This window comes from Coturnix japonica, chromosome 27, assembly GCF_001577835.2.
Source record: "Coturnix japonica isolate 7356 chromosome 27, Coturnix japonica 2.1, whole genome shotgun sequence".
Taxonomy (NCBI): Eukaryota; Metazoa; Chordata; class Aves; order Galliformes; family Phasianidae; genus Coturnix; species Coturnix japonica.
In genome coordinates, this window is record NC_029542.1 from 4,735,649 (window position 1) to 4,752,604 (window position 16,956).

Sequence of the window (16,956 nt, forward strand, 5' to 3'; positions counted from 1 at the left end):
GTCTCAAAACAAACCAGTCTGCATTCCCAGGAACTCTCCATGAATCAGTGAAGTCTCATGAATGTTTGCTCCTCTGTGGGGCTGTATAGAGCAGGATCCCACCCAGGCAATGCAGCCCTGTTGGAGCCAACCCAGCTTTCCTTCTGCAAGCTCTGTGTCACACAAATCCTCTCCAGTTCTGTGTCAGGAGCAAGCAGCCAGAGAAGAGGTGGCTAACTCAGAGTCCCCATATATTAAGGACACATTTTTTGCATCAAAACCCTCTTCCAAATGAAAATGACTAAGTGAAGCTGCAAGGCAGGGACCACAAGCTAAAGAGTTCCTGCTCTTTACAACTTCAAGTGGAAAAGAAAGAAGGTTTAGGAAGGCAAAATTTGCATTCCTGACACCTCCCACTGCATGAGGCTGGACTTCAGACATTTTATAAGCAATTCATAAAAGAGCAGAACAAATCAGGGAGACACTTGATAAAATCAATTTAAACACTGCAATATTTATAAACATATTTTTATGTAAGTTTCCAAAGATAATCTAGCACCATTCAAGAACCAAACAATGATCTGAGATAATCTATAAGTTTTTATTATGATTTTTTTTAAACAACTTTATGAAAACAGGTTCTGAAGGTACAGAACTATTTTTTGAAGTTGAACTGCTTAGAAACAAAGAAGCAATATAGTTTCTTCCATAAAAAGCAATACATCTCTTCAGTTTCATTCTGCAGACAGGGACTATTAGGAACAGATTCTTACAAAGCTTATTGTAAGTCACCAGGATACTAAAGTGCCTCTTAATTATCTCTTCCTAGTTGCCACGTACACTCTCAAAAGAACATGACGCTGGCAAAGGCTTGTTGTTTTAAGAATTTCTTTGTTTTAGGAATCAAGTACAAGCTGTATAGGTCACTTGTGTGGTCACACAGTTTAAACTGATATCGAAGTGTCTTAACTACAGGGGTGCTGTTCATAGTTTTCAGAACAGCTATAGTCCACGGCCTAAGATTATCCATGCACTGGTAACCACAAAATAGTGTTTCTTCATATCGATATTCAGGATACTTAGGCAAAATGAAAATGTAAAGATTATTTGTGAATGCAAGTGTATTTTAATTCAAGCTGAGCCCAGTATTAGTCTTGTAAATAAGTATTCTTCCAGGATGTCCTTAAATATATAGGCAGAAACTGTCTGGGATGGTAAATAATTCATCACTGTTTCTCTGAGGAGGCCACATTATATATTTTTTTCTTCCCTTCCCCCTCACCTCACCCCAATTTGGGTTTTAACTTCTTTTATTTATTTTACACGAGTTTTAAATGACTGTTTTGAGATTAGAAATGTTAATCTTTAAAGAACAAAATGGCAACAAAGATGGTAACTTTCTTTATACAGTAATATTAACAATAAAAATACTTAAGTAACAAATATGTACTTATTAATTCTGAGAAAGAATACTACAAGCACATAATCTCTGCACATTACTTAAAAGTCCATAGTTCTTAAAACAATTACTCAAGTATCAGTACTGATAAGAACTCCTGTGCAACAGAAAATGAACTGCAGATCAGTCTTGGGACAAAAGGTAAGCATCCAATTCCTGGCACTTAAAGCAAGCAACACTGTCTAACACCCACTCTCGAGTCACCACGATGACATTATTCTTCTGCTGGATGGCTGCAAGACAGTGACCCAGGATAAAAACAATTATAAATTAGGCAAAGCAAATTTAAAGTGATCTTACTGATATCTTTCACAGGAAACTGTATGTCTTGACCCCTTAAAGGCCTTGATTAAAAAAACCAAGAATCTAAAAACAGCAGTGTGACACTACTATTCCTTTTAACAGTGCTGGCTGTATTGCTGCTCTATTCACCTGCTCTCTACCTCTCTGATATCTAACTATTAAAAACACCGAGGTGCTAAAGACACTCAACATGTACCATGAAACAATCCATGACAATAAGTAGTCTTACCTTCATAACTTGTGCCTTCCATCCAAGCATCTGGCTGCACAACAACAACAGCAGTGGAATTCTAGGATTCCAAGATAAGAAATGCTACTGTTACCTGTCCGTCTTTAAAACCTACCATCAGTGAGTGGTAACAGAGTGATAACTGGGCTGATTCTGCTTCTTCACTTTGGGAGTGGACTTCAAGAGGTGGTGAAAGGAGAACATAATTTTTTCTCCCCCTCCCCTGTTATTTTTCTCCAGGAATACTGTGCCTAAAGTTCAGGATTCTTGCACTGGAAAGTGAGAGTCAGTGTTTATTTCTGTAGAGAAGCATAGAATACTTGGATTCATCTTTGACAAACCTATGAAGGCCACATACCCTTTCAACATGTACTTTAATTAACGTGGTGAATGGTGTGTAGCTAAGCACAACATTCATTTAACACTTACTACTTTGTGAGTGAACAGATGAAGTTGTTTCACTACAGAGGCACCACAAAGCTCCAACATCCATTCCAAATGTCCTGGAGGAGGAAAAAACAAACAAAACAAAAAGACAGTCTTACAGATAAATAGTCTTACTACAGTGCTCTACAAAAGGAGAAAGAAATTAGATAAAAGGCCTATTTTGAAGTACAGGAGAACCAGCAGAGCATCTTCCCGATGCACCTGCTGAGATCACCTGAAATGAGGAGAACACTGTTTCTGTTCTATCGGTATCTCAAATAAGTACTTTAGAATTATCAGGGTAAAGAAGGAACAAGAGTTTCCGAGAGGTCAAATGCAAAACCCGATGAATGCATGAAGTCTTCCTTCACATCTTTATATTTTAAATAAATATTTCAATAATGAGAGTTTATTCAGTTCCACCAAAAATCACATACCTGTAGACATACCAGTGAAAGGTCCATAGCAGCAGATCTCAAAGTCTTTAAAAATCTGAAAAACAAGGAATGTGTTAACAATACACATACGATATGTTTACAGGACAACATCTACAGCATGCTTATTCCACTGCACTTCCAGGACTCAATGATCTAAGCACTGTTTTGCAAAGCTTAACTGAAGCGTTTTTGTGTGAGATTCTTTTGTTTTGCATGTTATTAAAAATAAATCAAGCTCATGCTATTCTAGACTGACATTATAAAAAGATATCATCCACTCTAAGTACAGAAAGTCACTTTCATACATGAGATGTGAGCTCTACCAGTGGCACTGAAAAATACACTCAATTTGTACAACTCTATACATTATAGAACTGGAAAATGTTCCAGATAGGCAGGCTACAACATATCTTGAACAGTCATGTCCAGACAGGAGTTTCTTCCTTGATATGCTCATACCTTTTCAGCCAGACTTTGCCTAGCTCTCTTAGGACCTTGGTGGTTTCTGCCATTGATTACATCTCCTTTAACTTCAAAGTTCTCCTGGAACATGACATAAACAAGCAACCTTAAGTCAGAGACTGAGAACACGTTCCTGGTCAGAGTTCCGGGTAGAACAGGAGAAATCTATCAAGATAGCAGAACTGGAATCTTTTACTTTTCTTCATATACTTAATTCTAAATGTTTTCAAGAAAGAATAATAGCAGTACTGGAACTTCTGAAGCATCCTACAATATCTAAAGAAACACACATCATAGTAAAATGATACAAAGATATGGCAAACGGTATAGAATCAACAAAACAATTTACCTCATCCAGTATTCTGCCTTCTTTTAAAGACTGAATTATCCCTAAACAAAAAGATCAGAACAGGACAAGTTATTCTATTAAGCAAAATTTGATACCATTCAGAAGACACAGATGCTTGATCTTACTGCTGTGTTAATTTGAATATGCTGACATAATATTCAAGATATGTAAATATGTATATTTTTTCCTATGTATATGTTTTAATTGGAACAACAGGAGAGTACATTTGTAGTAGAAGGACAGAGACTACTTTCCTTCAAAATAACTTATACTCACACTGGTAACTAACCACCCATTTTCTTCCTGCAATACCCAGAAAGTACTTCAACGTCCGTTCACATACCAGCTCCTCATCTGCAGGGTAAATAAGATCAAAGCAATCTCTCAGTTTTGCCACTAGTGAAAAGCACCTCAGATAGTTCATATCTAAAAGCAAAAGAATCATGCTAAGTGAGGCAAGGGAAATATTAAGACCAAAGACCAGAAAGGCTCAGAAATTCTAGAACTTTTTTTTTTTTTTTAAGCTAGTCAGTAAAGATAAAAGTCAAGGAAAGGAATGAATACTATCACAACACAGGACACTGAGGATTCAGTGCCTAGTGTTCGCATAAACATTTATATGACTAGCTGTCTTGGCTCCTCTTCTGCTCTACTGACACAGGTACAACTTTCAGAAGGCAGTCTATCCTATCTGTATTTGTATGAAGGCAGAACAACGTAGCTCTTCAAAACAATATGGTCATACTGTTTATGATACGCTTGGAGAAAAACACAAAAACAATTCCATTGATGAGGAATAACAGGGCTTTCCGGCTCCCTTTTTGAATTGGCTTTTAAAGGCAGCAATGTATCACTCAAGGGACTGTATCCAAACATCAACTACCCAGAAGTGCTTCTATGACAGAACGTAGCATATCCACATTCAGACTTGGGCCAAAATATTTTGCTCTAACAACTTTTTAAAAGCACAAAAGGAAACAAAACACTCCTTCACTGATTCTGTGAAACAGAATTATAGATTTGTATACCCAAATGTAAATGAACAAAAAATTATGAACAACATCTCCTCTAACATTTAAATTTGTTGCCAAACCATCTGCTTCTTGCTTAGTTGTTAGTCAGTTGTTTTTACTTGTGTAAACTTGGGGTTTGTTCACATCTCTCCCAACAAACCTGTTTTCATTACGACATGGGTTGTTCCATCAGTTATGTGATTAGAGAAAGCGCTCTGAGTTTTTCTGGCAAACTTCTGGACCATCAACTGAAAAGCAGTTAGAAAATGGACAGCTAGCAAAACATGTTGAGATAAACAAGCCATTCCAGATCATAGGAAAATAATGTGGTTACTTTATATAAATGTTTTTTTTTATTTGTGTTAGCACACAGAATGTACAGCTCTGCTAAAGACTTCATAAAAGCCACTCAACAGGCTAAGGAACTCTTGATCAGTAGTTTGTGTACCAAAAGCCATATAGCCTCCTATAAATGCTTTGCAGAAACATTAAGGTACTTACTGATGGTTACAAAACATATTAAGAATCAGTAACTAGCATGAATGTTTCCACAATACTATTTATAGTATTATAAGTAGAAAATAAATAAAAAATTCCATTCTCATCCTGCTTCGTACAGAAGATTCAAGAAATGCTAAGCAGCAAAGACTAATATATTTATCAGGATCATTAGTAATTTCAGATCTATTCATTACAGAAATCCTCATTATGGAGTGTAAAGACTATTTTATTATTTGTGATTACATTCTTAAGCCAGGTAAATTTTGGGGAAAAAAAACCCCCAATGACTATACACTTCTTTTACTAAATGAGAATTAATTCCAAAAGCTGACTAAATTACAACTGTGGTTTGGAATTGAGCAATATTAGAACAATATGGTATTTATGAAGCTGACAATTAGCTTTTATGATCTTCGTATGCATCTTACTTTAGAAATTTTTAGAAGAGCAGGCATTGCAACATTTGTTTGCCAAGACATTCTAATAACTCCAAAACATGTTTTGGAATAACACATTTTCCTCCTAGACAGTAGGAAATCTCCTAAAATGCTCAGAGTTCTCCAAGCTTCATAGTGCTGTTTTTAGGCCTCATTCTTCATATTTCTGGTTACCACAGTTACAAACAGTAATTCCTGTAATATTAGTTTCCTGTATAGGATCTAATCTCTACATTGAGGACTACAACAATCAATGGGTATATTAACAGCAAGTCTCTAAGCATTCCAAAATATACTCACATGTTCACTCTGGTTCAGACCGGATGCCACAATTGACATTTCTGTCCTGTGAGTCATACCTGAACTTGCAGCATTTTCTTTCCCAGCTGAATTGTACAGTACAGATGTAGGAAAACATATACTTCTCTTTGATTTACATATTTGAACATTGCTTTTGTTATCACTCTGAGATACAGTGGAACTATTTGTTGCTTTTGCTGTTTGAGGGCAAGGATGCTTTAAAGAGGAAGAAGAGCTATTTGGATTCCTGGTCACATTTACACACAGATCTGGTAAAACAGATTTCTTACTTAGCTTGGTCTCAGGGTCATGCTCAAACACATTTTCTAGAGGAAAAGAAAAATTAAACTTTTAAATAACTTCACATTTCTTTCATTCATAGTGGAGAGCTGTTGTGTCACCTTTTAAATTTACATGCTGGAATAATCTCCTGTGCTTATTTATTTGCTTATTGTTCAGCATTTCAGATACTGTCATTTACAAAAGTAAGATTTCAGTTAACATATCATGTGGCTAGAACATATTATTAAACAGGCCATGAGCAAAATTGCACTATTTAGTGTATTACACTAAATACTACATTACCATATCTGTGTTCAGAAGCAGTAGAAAGGCATTTATTTGAGAGTTGGAAGGTGCCTGTAACTTGTAAGAAACTGACAATAATTCTAATCAGTTTAGGCTTTTACGAAGCAGAAGTCTGTATTCTAGCATAAAAAAAGTAAAATCATATTGCATTAATTTTCTACTCTGAAGAAAACTAATCATTAATTTGCTGAATTCATTATCCAACATTCTATTTGTAGTTGTTATCTATAATAGTTTTGTTTACTGGGTTTAGCAATGTCACATTTCAAAAATCTGTTCTATGAACCAACAGAATACTCTCATGCTGCAGTAAAATTCATGCAATTCAATGATCCTTATTAACTGAATGTTGATTAAAGACTAACCAACCAGTCTCTCAGTTTTAATTACACTATGATTATTTTCAGCTTAAAACATTAACAAGATACAGTAGCACCACAGTAAAAACTATACACAGTAAAGGCACGATAAGTCACTAAATGGCTTTGCATTCCAGGTTTTCCTTGATATTTACCTGTTTCTTGTCTCATCTGCTCCATTTCAAGTGTTCCTCCACTACTGGAATGTGGCAGTTCCCTATATAGGGGCAATTCCTCAGTGTCCTGACTTCCATGCTGCTTTAGCACTGCTTCAAGTACAGCCATTTCTTGTTGTAGCTTTTTTAGGTTATTCTGCATAGCATTTTTCTGCTGCAAGTGATACACAATTGTGCCAATGTTAGCAAATTCAGTTTTCAACAGTATGATTAATTTTTTCAAATACTTTGTAAAATACAAGAATAATTTTGAATTACTCATTACTACATGCTCAGAAGACAGCTGTAGTGCTTTTAGTGTAATAAATAATGAACATAGGCTGTATCAAAAGAAAATAATATTTGAGAAGAGATACTGTGCTAGATAAGCTTTTCAACAGACAGCACTTTTTAAGTTTCACACATGTATTATTCTGTAATATTGATATTGAATGCTTTTTTAATATTACCCATAAAAGGTAAAGACTATGCCTCTAAATATAAAGACAAGATTTGCTGGTCTACATTGTCACTAATTACTGTAAATCACCATCAAAAAAAGACAAGTGTAGGAAATTCTGAGGCTTCCATCAGTGGTCAAGTATGGAGATTTATTAACAAGCATCTCCTGCAATTAAGCACCGTAATCGATACCACAGAACAAGTTAAATCCATTGCAATAGAATGCCACCATGGAAAACAGCAGGAAAAATAATGGCATAGAAGCAGCTCTACAGTTCTTGATTAATTAAGTTTTACTATGGTTAGGAATATAACCTAGCTGCACAAAGAATCATACTGAAAGCTGTTACCCACTGCACCAACTTTGCAGCTCTTGCTTATATCCCAGAATGCACACTAGCCAACTATACTGGTAACATACAAAAACCACTTCTGGAATGCAGAGCATAAGCTCACCTGTGTAGAAAGAATTTCACCCTGAGAAAAGTGTTCATGTGCATCCTCTAGGTGACTTGTTTCACCGTTGTACCCAGATGCTTCACCTTGAAGGAAAGAAAATCCAAGTTAGTCAGAAAAGAAAATCCAACAACCACCACCCACAATTTCTCTTATTGCACAGCCCTCTTAGCCAACTGCTAACTGTAAAGATAAGTCTTTCACAACCCTCTTATTTTAAGTGAGAAGCAAAGATCTACTTCAAATAAACATTCCAAAGAATACCATGTCACACGTATGGCAAAATAAGCAGAAGTCAAGGTAAATGGTTGTAACAGTAATGAGAGTGTTAAATATTCAGAAGTCACTAAAATATCAAAACAAGTACTTCAACAAACATCTCATCTGCAGTAATAGCTTAGGTAGAACCTATGAAACTCTGCTGATAGATCCAAGCATTGCCATTGCATCAGCAACACTAGTATTTCCACTCAAAAATTAATTCCAATCAAACAGGCTCTAGCTGTCCTCTGGGGCCTAGCCTATTCATTTTTTCCCCTGAAAAAGGAATTTTACTACATTAATTTTAAGGAATCAGTCACCAAGGACTGATTTTTTTTTTCAGTCCTGACTGTTCATAGATGATACATTACTTTACAAAAGCAAGCACACAAATATGAAGTTCCCATGCAAACATCAAGAACCCAATGATATCACTAACACAGCTGAAGAGATAAAAATCTTGGTTTGTACCTAGGTTTGCCCCCACGTTTGGATCTTCTGGGTACTCATCACTGGAGCTATTTTTTCTTCTCTTCAGCCCTCCACTGCAACTCTGAAGACCTTCTTTACTCTTATTTACATTGCTCACTTGTATCAAAGTTTTCTTCAGCTCCTGTGCTCCATCAACCAATTCTTCAGACATGTTGGACTGTGATGAAAATAAGTTCACAGAGCATTCCGACTCCTGGCTTGGCGAAACACACTCATTGTTTAGGGCAGCATCAAGTGTTTTCTGCTCATTATTTTCATTATGACATTCACTGCCGGACAACATGCTCAGATTTGCTGAAGACTGGACCACAGATGTAACCTGTTTTTTGATCTGCAAAGGCGTGCTTACTGATTTGCCAAACATTAATTCCTGAAAACATGGTAAATCTTCATCCTCACTAGATTCTTCATCTGAAGATTGCAGTTTCTGGACTCTTTTCCGAGACTTTCGAATACCTTCAGAACTTGGCTTACAACTAACAACTGAGTCATTTGCTTCTTTCACCAGGGCGACACTTCTTTTTACAAACACAGCAGATGTGTCTTTCCTATTAGTTACATGAAAGCTGGTGCTTTCTTCAGTATCATTGTCAGAGCACAGTAAGCCATCAGGGGTTTCAGACAGATCTGTAAATTCACTGCGGCCTTTAAGAGATTCTTCTAGTGCCTCTCTACCTAAATACTCTGACAATCCTGTGCTGACAGTTTCGATTACTCGCTCTTCATTGCTCTTTACCAGACTTCTCCCTCTTTTGCTACTTTCTTTTTCAGTGACTTCGCAGTTGAATTCAGCTGGATTTTGTTGACAAGCTGTAGGAAAAACCATTGGACTGAGCTGAGAATGTTGCATCAGTTCTTTGCCATCAACTTCAGCCTTTTCCACTTTATTGCTTTCTGAACTGAAGTGTGTTTCACTGACTGTGTTCATGTCTGTTCTTTGGAATGCATGCTCTTCTGTATTACTCTGATCACTTTGACTTCTACTGCTTCTGATTGGATTCAGTCTCAGTTTGCTTTCTACCCTTATGTCAGCTGACAATGTCTCTTCACTTCCCTGCTCTCCCTTTTGTGGTCTGTTTCTGCCTTCATTCCTAGCACCATGCATTCTTACTGGTGGTGTAGGATTCCCATGATTTGTGACCTTTGAAACATCTTCCTGATTCTTCATAGGGTGCACACATTCAGCATTGCTGACAAAGCACGACACAGGACTAACATAAGAAGATTCACAGGTCTTAAACTTCTCACAAACACTACTCGGATCTTCAGCAGTTTTCTCTTCTTGTAAGTTTTCTGTCTTTAAATATTCACTATGCCTTTTTTCTACCCGATCAAGACATGGAGTATTTTGTTCAGACGCAACAACATTTGTAGTACATGCCTTCACAGGAGTAGGATAAAGACTAAAAGACTGCCGCTTTGAACTCCTAAATATATTTCGCAGATACTGTGTGTCTAACTCACTGTCTTCAGCCTCTGTGGTCAACTCTGAAGCATTTTCAGCCATTGGTGACTTTCCAATTCTGAAGTCATCAGGAACATTCTGTGAGCAGCACCCTTTGTCATGAGGAAAAGTAGTACATGACCCAGACCTCTTCTCTTCAGTCAGGATGGAAGCAGTGTGCAGAACAGTCTTTGAAGGAGACTGCTGGAGGGAAAGTCTACCTAGCATTTCACCTTCTTGAGAACCTGCTTTGGGTGAAGGGAAATTAAAATCTGAATGTTGACAAGTAAATATAGGACTGAAGAGACTTCTGTTTTTTGCCATATCAGCTGAATTATTTGGACTAATCTGTATTCCATTTGCCTTCAGATCAGCACCATTCTGATCAGCAAGCGATATGTAACTCAATATACCCTGCTTCTTCCCTGGGTCTCTGCACTGGGAATCGTGAACTAACACATTCCTTTCAGCTCCAAAGACAGACCCTTCTGGAACACTGTCAGAATTTCTTGCTTCCTTAAGTCTTATTTTTCCTGTTTCTTTCGTGATCTCTTCAGAAAGTAGCTGAAGCCTCCTGCTGCGTCTGACTTGTCTTTGCTCACCATCAACTTTGCTTGGTTCTTCACTGCTTGGATAGCTATCAATCAGTGACTCAGCTGGATCAAAGGAACCTGGGTTTCTATCAACTAAGTGTATAGCAGACTTGATTCTAGTTGAACGCCTGCATCCTTTTGCTGCAGAGCATGTATTCTTAGCACTCTTCTTATCAGAGTTATTCAGTACCAGTTCTCCGTCAGACTGCTTGCCTGACACGTTTTCAGTAGCATTTTTCCACTTTAATCCTCCTTCCTCAAATTCTGCTTGCGTACAACCCTTTCTTTTTTCAAGGAGGGGATTCTCCTTGACCGCAGAATTTTCATCACATTTTTTCTTCTTGGCATCTCCAAGGCTGGAGTTAATACCCTGAGGACATCTATCTACCTCTTCCAGGTCTTTCTTCTTGACAAAGTCTTCAGGCTGAAGGACACGGGCAGGCTTCCTTTTTCGTTTTAGTCCATCTTTTCTGGAACTATTCAAGCACTCCTCTTCTACAGCCACATCTTCTTTTTTTGTAGCAGGCAAAATGTCACTCAAGATAGTAGAGGGATTAGACTTCCTCCCTCTCTCATATGTTTTCCCAAATATTTTGTCATTGATGCTATATGTTGTTTGTTTTGGCCATCTCTTGTTTCTTTCAACCACTGCAAATTCCACAGAATCTACTATAGGGTTGGTCCTCTCTGAAATACATGAATCTTTATCTGATAGAGAAATATCTCCTTCGCCTGAAGCATCAGTTACTTCAGCAGGATCATTCTGGGATGAACTGGAAGACAGAATTTCATTGCTTTTTGAAAACCAATCATTGACTTTCTGAATGCTTTGCTTCAGTCTCTTCCTAGAGACCTCATGAAGGGTAGGACAGTGATGTATCTTTGGCTGGAGTAGTTTCTCCACAGGAGGTTCTTTCTCAGGTAAAGAATCATTCATGGGTTCGTACATTTCTACATCTTCCACACTTGGCATACAAATATCCTTTTCTTTTATCTTATGCAGACTATTTTCTGAGCTATCTTTTAAGTCAAGCTCTTGGTTTTTACTACTGCACTGAGTTTCCTCTGCATCCATCTCTTCATTCTTAGAGAAAGGTGTGTCATTATTCTTTAAAGGACTGACATTACCCATTCCATCACACTGTTCTGTGAGTAGGTCTGCATCAAAAACATTTAAAGGAGAACTCTGGCCCTCAATTGTGTTTACTTGGTTAGATTTGACATGTTCACCGATGTTTAAAATGCGTTTCTTGCTCAAAGCTTCCTTCAAGAAATCAGTTTCACCTGAAGATTCATAAATGTTATAAATTATTAAGCCCTATTTTAAATGCATGAGAACGCCAACAAGCTTAATAACTTCCGATTTTAAGAACTGCTCTTGTTTCCCTCCAAAAGAAAACATTACACTGAACAAACCTCTCTCAAGAAAAAGGTAAAAAATATCAAATAACATGACATACTTTCATCCAACTCCTTACATGAATTACTGGATACTTCTCTCAATTTATGTTGCGAGGGATAACATAATGGTTTATATAGAACAGAATTAGCTTTGCACTTAGAACCAAATAGTATTTTTCTTTCTGTCCCCCTGCACAAAACATCCATATCAAGCATATAGTTTACTGGCATTGCCTTGTATTACAAAGTTACTGGCTGTAGGCATCAAAAGAACTTCAGAATGCCATACTGCAAGAATATATATTTAATAATGTGAAAGCAAAATAATAACTTACGGCATTTCATTCAAGCTTTCCTCTCAATATTTCTGTCACTAAAATAATGAACATACCTATGACATCTGGTAAGATTATTTCTTTAGCAGCCAGCTTGAGTGGCTGTGTATTGCAAGAATTTCCACGCTTCTCAGCACTCTTAGGTTTTTCTAGCTCTTCCTTGTCTTCTAACCTGTTGGAAAGGTTTATGAAGGGGTAAAAAACAAACCAAAATCAAAACCACACATGAAAAAAAAACAAACACACAACCACAAAAAACAAAACAAAATTACATTTCCATTACAGAGGTAATTTCCATTATGTTCTAATAGGAGCCTGTACCTAAGTTTTCTCCTTTTTGTTCTTGGAAGTAGCCTTTGGAGAAATTGGGCTGCTCAGTAGACAATTGTGCATGATTAAACCTTGCTACAACTCGATTAAGAGTGCTGAGCTGTTATCTTCAAAAAAACACAAATTCTCAATGACATTTACTTACCCAGTACCACGTGCCAGTACAGAAAGCTCTTCAGATGAATCAGTACCTAAAAACAAGTTAGCTGTTAATTTTCTTTGGAACAGTTCAGATAAAGATTTCTTGTCAGATCCAGTTTTTATCATCACAGAAGCATGCGTGGTTAGTTTTTTACAGAAGTAGATGTCTTCAAATTTTATCAGACAAGATCAAGTTCAATTGACTTTAATTATCATCATTTCTATGTACAAATACAGACCTCTGGTATAAAGTTGTGTTATCACATCCATGATGTTTTTAAATACAATAAATACTGGTAACAGAGTTAGCAAGAGCTTTAGTTTCCGATGTTCTACAGAAACAGCTGCCAGCACTTAGAATTTAAAACCGTAAGTCAGAGCAATATGCCTCAGATTCGTTGCTTGATAATAGCACAATGGGGGAAAACCAAACAAACAAACCCAAAAACCAAGGTAATGAATACAACCTGTTAAAATGAACACTTGCTATGTTGAAGGAACAGGGAACGAATCAGAAAAAAAAACCAAAAAAACCACTATGCACTGCATCTCTATCATTTCTTGCAGCACTCAGCATCAGATAGAGATATTTGAATTTCACATCTCATTCTTTAATATGATTAAGAAATAAAGCCTTAAGCACTAGCAAACAAGTCTGAATTTCAATGCCTTCTATTACTTTGCAAGTGTTATACGTTAGATCAAAAGGTATGCATGCATGTACTACAGCTCTTACCAAGCTCTATCAGTACACCCTTTTCACTGCGATGTTTCTGTTTTTTGCTTCTTATGGAACACCCTTCAACCCTGTTATCTGTAAGCTGTGGATCCACATTAGCTTCCCACTTACAGAAGAACAGAAATAAATAGTTATTAATAACAGTAGGCTATTAAAAAAGTTGGAACTACTTAAACTGCCTAGGGCAGGGCCTCTATACTAAATTCCAATGTACATAATTTATTATATTCATATCAGAAATGGAATTTACTACAAACTCCTCCAAAGCTATAATCATTAACAATTTTATCATACTTAATATCTATTCAATACCAGATAGACAAAATAATAATGATTAAGAACACACTCATACTGGAAAGCTGGGGAGAATCTATGTATATGCACATATTCCAAGTAAAAACAACAACAAACAAAAACCAGAGCAATTCAAAAATTCATTGCACACACACACACACACACACACACAAAAAGTCACCAAGGTATAGCTCTCTTGTCCATTTTCTTTAGCACTTTTCTTCCTGTTTCTGAAACCCTTACTCTGGATGACAGAACTGTTATTACCCAAGAGCTCAGCAGTAGCAGCATCTGTGGATGTTTTAGGAAAATAACAGCTGCTTAAAACTGAAAAGACAAAAAAGATGCAAAAATATTTTCCTCACACTTTGCAATAAAACATGTATTATTTATTCCTGTAAACAACTGCAATACTTACATTTTACTCCAGTGTCAAGCTCAAATGCACTGATAGCTTCCAACAGTGCTTCAATTAGTTGCTTAAATCTTGAATTTTCTTTGAGACTTCTGAAATAAAACCACCATGTGAAATGTTTCTAACAAAAATGAATGGGCAAGCTCTCAATAGTTCTCCAAGAATTTAGACTTAACAAGGAAAGAGCAAAACCACAAAGTAGAAAATGAACAACAAAAATCTTCTGCCAAGTAACACAATTCCCAAAACAGCCCACTCCAGAATTAAAACACTATCATAAAATAATAATAATAGCTACAATACTTTTCTTCACATATACCTAGCACAAAGAAACTAGTTGTAATAACTGAACAATAATACCATCTATACTTAATAGTAAAAAATCACAGTTCATTCAGTCAACTGTTTCTTTTTCGCTCTCCTGGGTTGGCCCTGCCTTCCCACCAGGTAATCAATCGCTGTTTCAAGCCATTACTTTATATTTCTGCTACAAGGCAATAATTCACCTTTTCCTTAGAGAAAACTTCTCATCCCCAAGTGCACTTGCAAAGATGCATTACCTCTTGGTAACTTCAGTCTTACACAGAGGACACTGGATTACACCTTTTTTCTTTTTGCTGAGGAGTTTAAACATACAGAACCTAGAGAAAAGAATAATCACAATGTACCACTTAGTAGATATTCATTATTATGCCGAATGCCTCCATTTTTGTTCTAATGTTAAGGTGAATTTGTTGATTCAGTTTGGCATATCTGTACAACTGCAGTTATTTCAGAATGGACTTTTCCCCTTTAGAAGTTATACTTTAGGTAATCAAAACACAGTATACATCATTAGCAGTGAGGAGAAGTATGCGTGGAGAATAAGAAGAGGTTGACTAGTAGGCACTATAATTTTAAGTTTGCAAACCTACCTGCAGAATATGTGAGCACATTTTGTTGAAACTGGCTCTTTTATTATATCCAAACTATAGGAAGAAAGATGAAAAAGGAAAACATAATTTCTGTGTTCTGGCTTGAAAATAGCAACAATACAAAATTCAGAAATACAGTGTTTTCTACCACAGACAAAATAAATCTAAGCAATTTGGTTAAACAGATGCAAGAGTCTTTTAAAAGACTATCATGCATCCTAAATAGCTAGGCTTGAACTGAAACCTATGCCTTTTTAGTATTTATCTGCATTTAAAGAGCTATGAACCGTGCTTAACTTTTAGAAACAAAAGACAAAGATCCAGGCTGGCTTGCAAACAATGCTCTAATCAGCTAACTTTTTCCCCCCACCTGGATAGAGCAATGATACCTTTGGGTTGTAATATACAAGAAATATTTACTGGAACACACTAACAAAAAGTACTTCCTGTCACACATTTACTCTTATCCATTAATATATTTTGTTTTAAGAAGGCTATTCTTTATGTTTTTCTCATGATCACAGTATTGACAAAATATTTGAACAGAAGAAAAAGAAAGAAAGACAAAGAGCACATTAATTAATTCTCTTAATGTCTACCAGACTGGACACTCCAAGTTCTTCTGCATGGCTGAAAGCACATTTTGCACATCTCCAAAGGCAATCGCTGAAAAGTCCATCTTTCAGACCCCAAAACACTCTACAAACAAACAAAAAGTAACCAGCATTATTTCTTATCTGTTGCATTCAATGATCATACTTTCTCCCAAATGTCTTTCCTATGATACATAAAATTACATAGGCCAACTGTATCCTGGGCTGCATCAACGTAGGGGTTGTTGTTGGATGAGACTGTCCTTGGCCAAGTAGTGTCAGGACAAGGTAGAATAAGTCAGGTAGAAAAAATAAGGTTTAATACCAAAAGGAAAGATTTAGGTCAGATGTGAGGAAGAAATTCATTACTCAGAGGTGCTGAGGTCCTGGTGCTACTGGTCAGAGCAGTGTGGGTGCCCCATCCCTGGAGGTGCCCAAGGTCAGGCTGGATGCGACCCAGGGCAGCCTGATTTGGTGCGGGGCACCCAGCTCGTGGCAGGGGCTACAAAGTCCCACCCAAGCCAACCATTCTATGATTCTATCTTGACCAAGGCACATTCAGTTCAAATCCATCCAGCCTCACAGACCGAGGCAAACCAAACCAGGCTGACGGCAGCGGCATTCAGCAGCAATTCAGCAGCCGAGCCCACAAACACAGCCGAGAGCGGACGGAGCTTTCAATGCAGATGCGGCCACAAAGGAGCAGCAGCAGCACTGACCTGAGGAACCCCGGGCACCGTCCGGAAGCGATCACCACACACGTACAGCGCACCCCAGAACAAAGCCAAGCGCTGCAGGCATCGCGCGGCGGCACCTCAGGGCTCTGCAGCAGAAAAGGCCCCAGAAACAGCCGGCTCCGAAACGAGCGAACAGCCGGCTCCGAAACGAGCGAACAGCCGGCTCCGCTCCTCGGCCGCCTCTAGCGCGTCACATTTCGCGCCCTTTCTGTTAATGCAGACACCGACGCATTAGAGAACCAATCCTGAGCTCAGTTTGTATCACGTGGTCCCAGAGGCACCATCCTATTCGCTTATTTTCTGGAGCCTGTCGTTCCCTATCCGGCCACAGTGAGGCGGGACAGGAAAGAGC

General features: G+C 37.5%; 1 protein-coding gene across 5 annotated transcripts; it reads right to left on the minus strand.

Annotated features, from left to right (window-relative positions):
- Positions 1 to 561: 561 nt before the first annotated feature.
- Positions 562 to 16,817, minus strand: BRCA1 (BRCA1 DNA repair associated). Of its 5 annotated transcripts, none has more exons than XM_015886047.2 (21): positions 16,587 to 16,816; positions 15,874 to 15,973; positions 15,275 to 15,328; positions 14,921 to 15,001; positions 14,364 to 14,452; positions 14,127 to 14,236; positions 13,649 to 13,757; positions 12,917 to 12,962; positions 12,498 to 12,613; positions 8,648 to 11,989; positions 7,916 to 8,001; positions 6,998 to 7,172; positions 5,896 to 6,221; positions 4,818 to 4,905; positions 3,921 to 3,998; positions 3,645 to 3,685; positions 3,293 to 3,376; positions 2,834 to 2,888; positions 2,400 to 2,473; positions 1,971 to 2,031; positions 562 to 1,671 (listed from the first exon to the last, which is right to left on the minus strand). In XM_015886047.2, the coding sequence occupies exons 2-21, from the start codon at positions 15,951 to 15,953 to the stop codon at positions 1,562 to 1,564; spliced, it is 5,205 nt and encodes a 1,734-aa protein (XP_015741533.1). In that variant the 5' UTR covers positions 15,954 to 15,973; positions 16,587 to 16,816; the 3' UTR covers positions 562 to 1,561. The 5 variants fall into 5 exon arrangements, with proteins under 5 accessions (XP_015741533.1, XP_015741532.1, XP_032296814.1 ...); XM_015886046.2 differs by having other exon boundaries at positions 14,127 to 14,272; XM_032440923.1 differs by lacking the exon at positions 8,648 to 11,989 and having other exon boundaries at positions 14,127 to 14,272; positions 16,587 to 16,814.
- Between the last annotated feature and the right edge of the window lie 139 nt (positions 16,818 to 16,956).

What these genes read in the sequence shown, in the direction of transcription:
- BRCA1 (XM_015886046.2), bottom strand. Translation starts at nt 15,953, where the DNA reads ATGGACTTTTCAGCGATTGCCTTTGGAGATGTGCAAAATGTGCTTTCA. An exon ending in GTGAAATTCTTTCTACACAG is followed by an intron (nt 7,173 to 7,915) that starts GTGAGCTTATGC and finishes TATCACTTGCAG; the next exon opens with CAGAAAAATGCTATGCAGAA. An exon ending in CCATGTCGTAATGAAAACAG is followed by an intron (nt 3,999 to 4,817) that starts GTTTGTTGGGAG and finishes TTTACCCTGCAG; the next exon opens with ATGAGGAGCTGGTATGTGAA.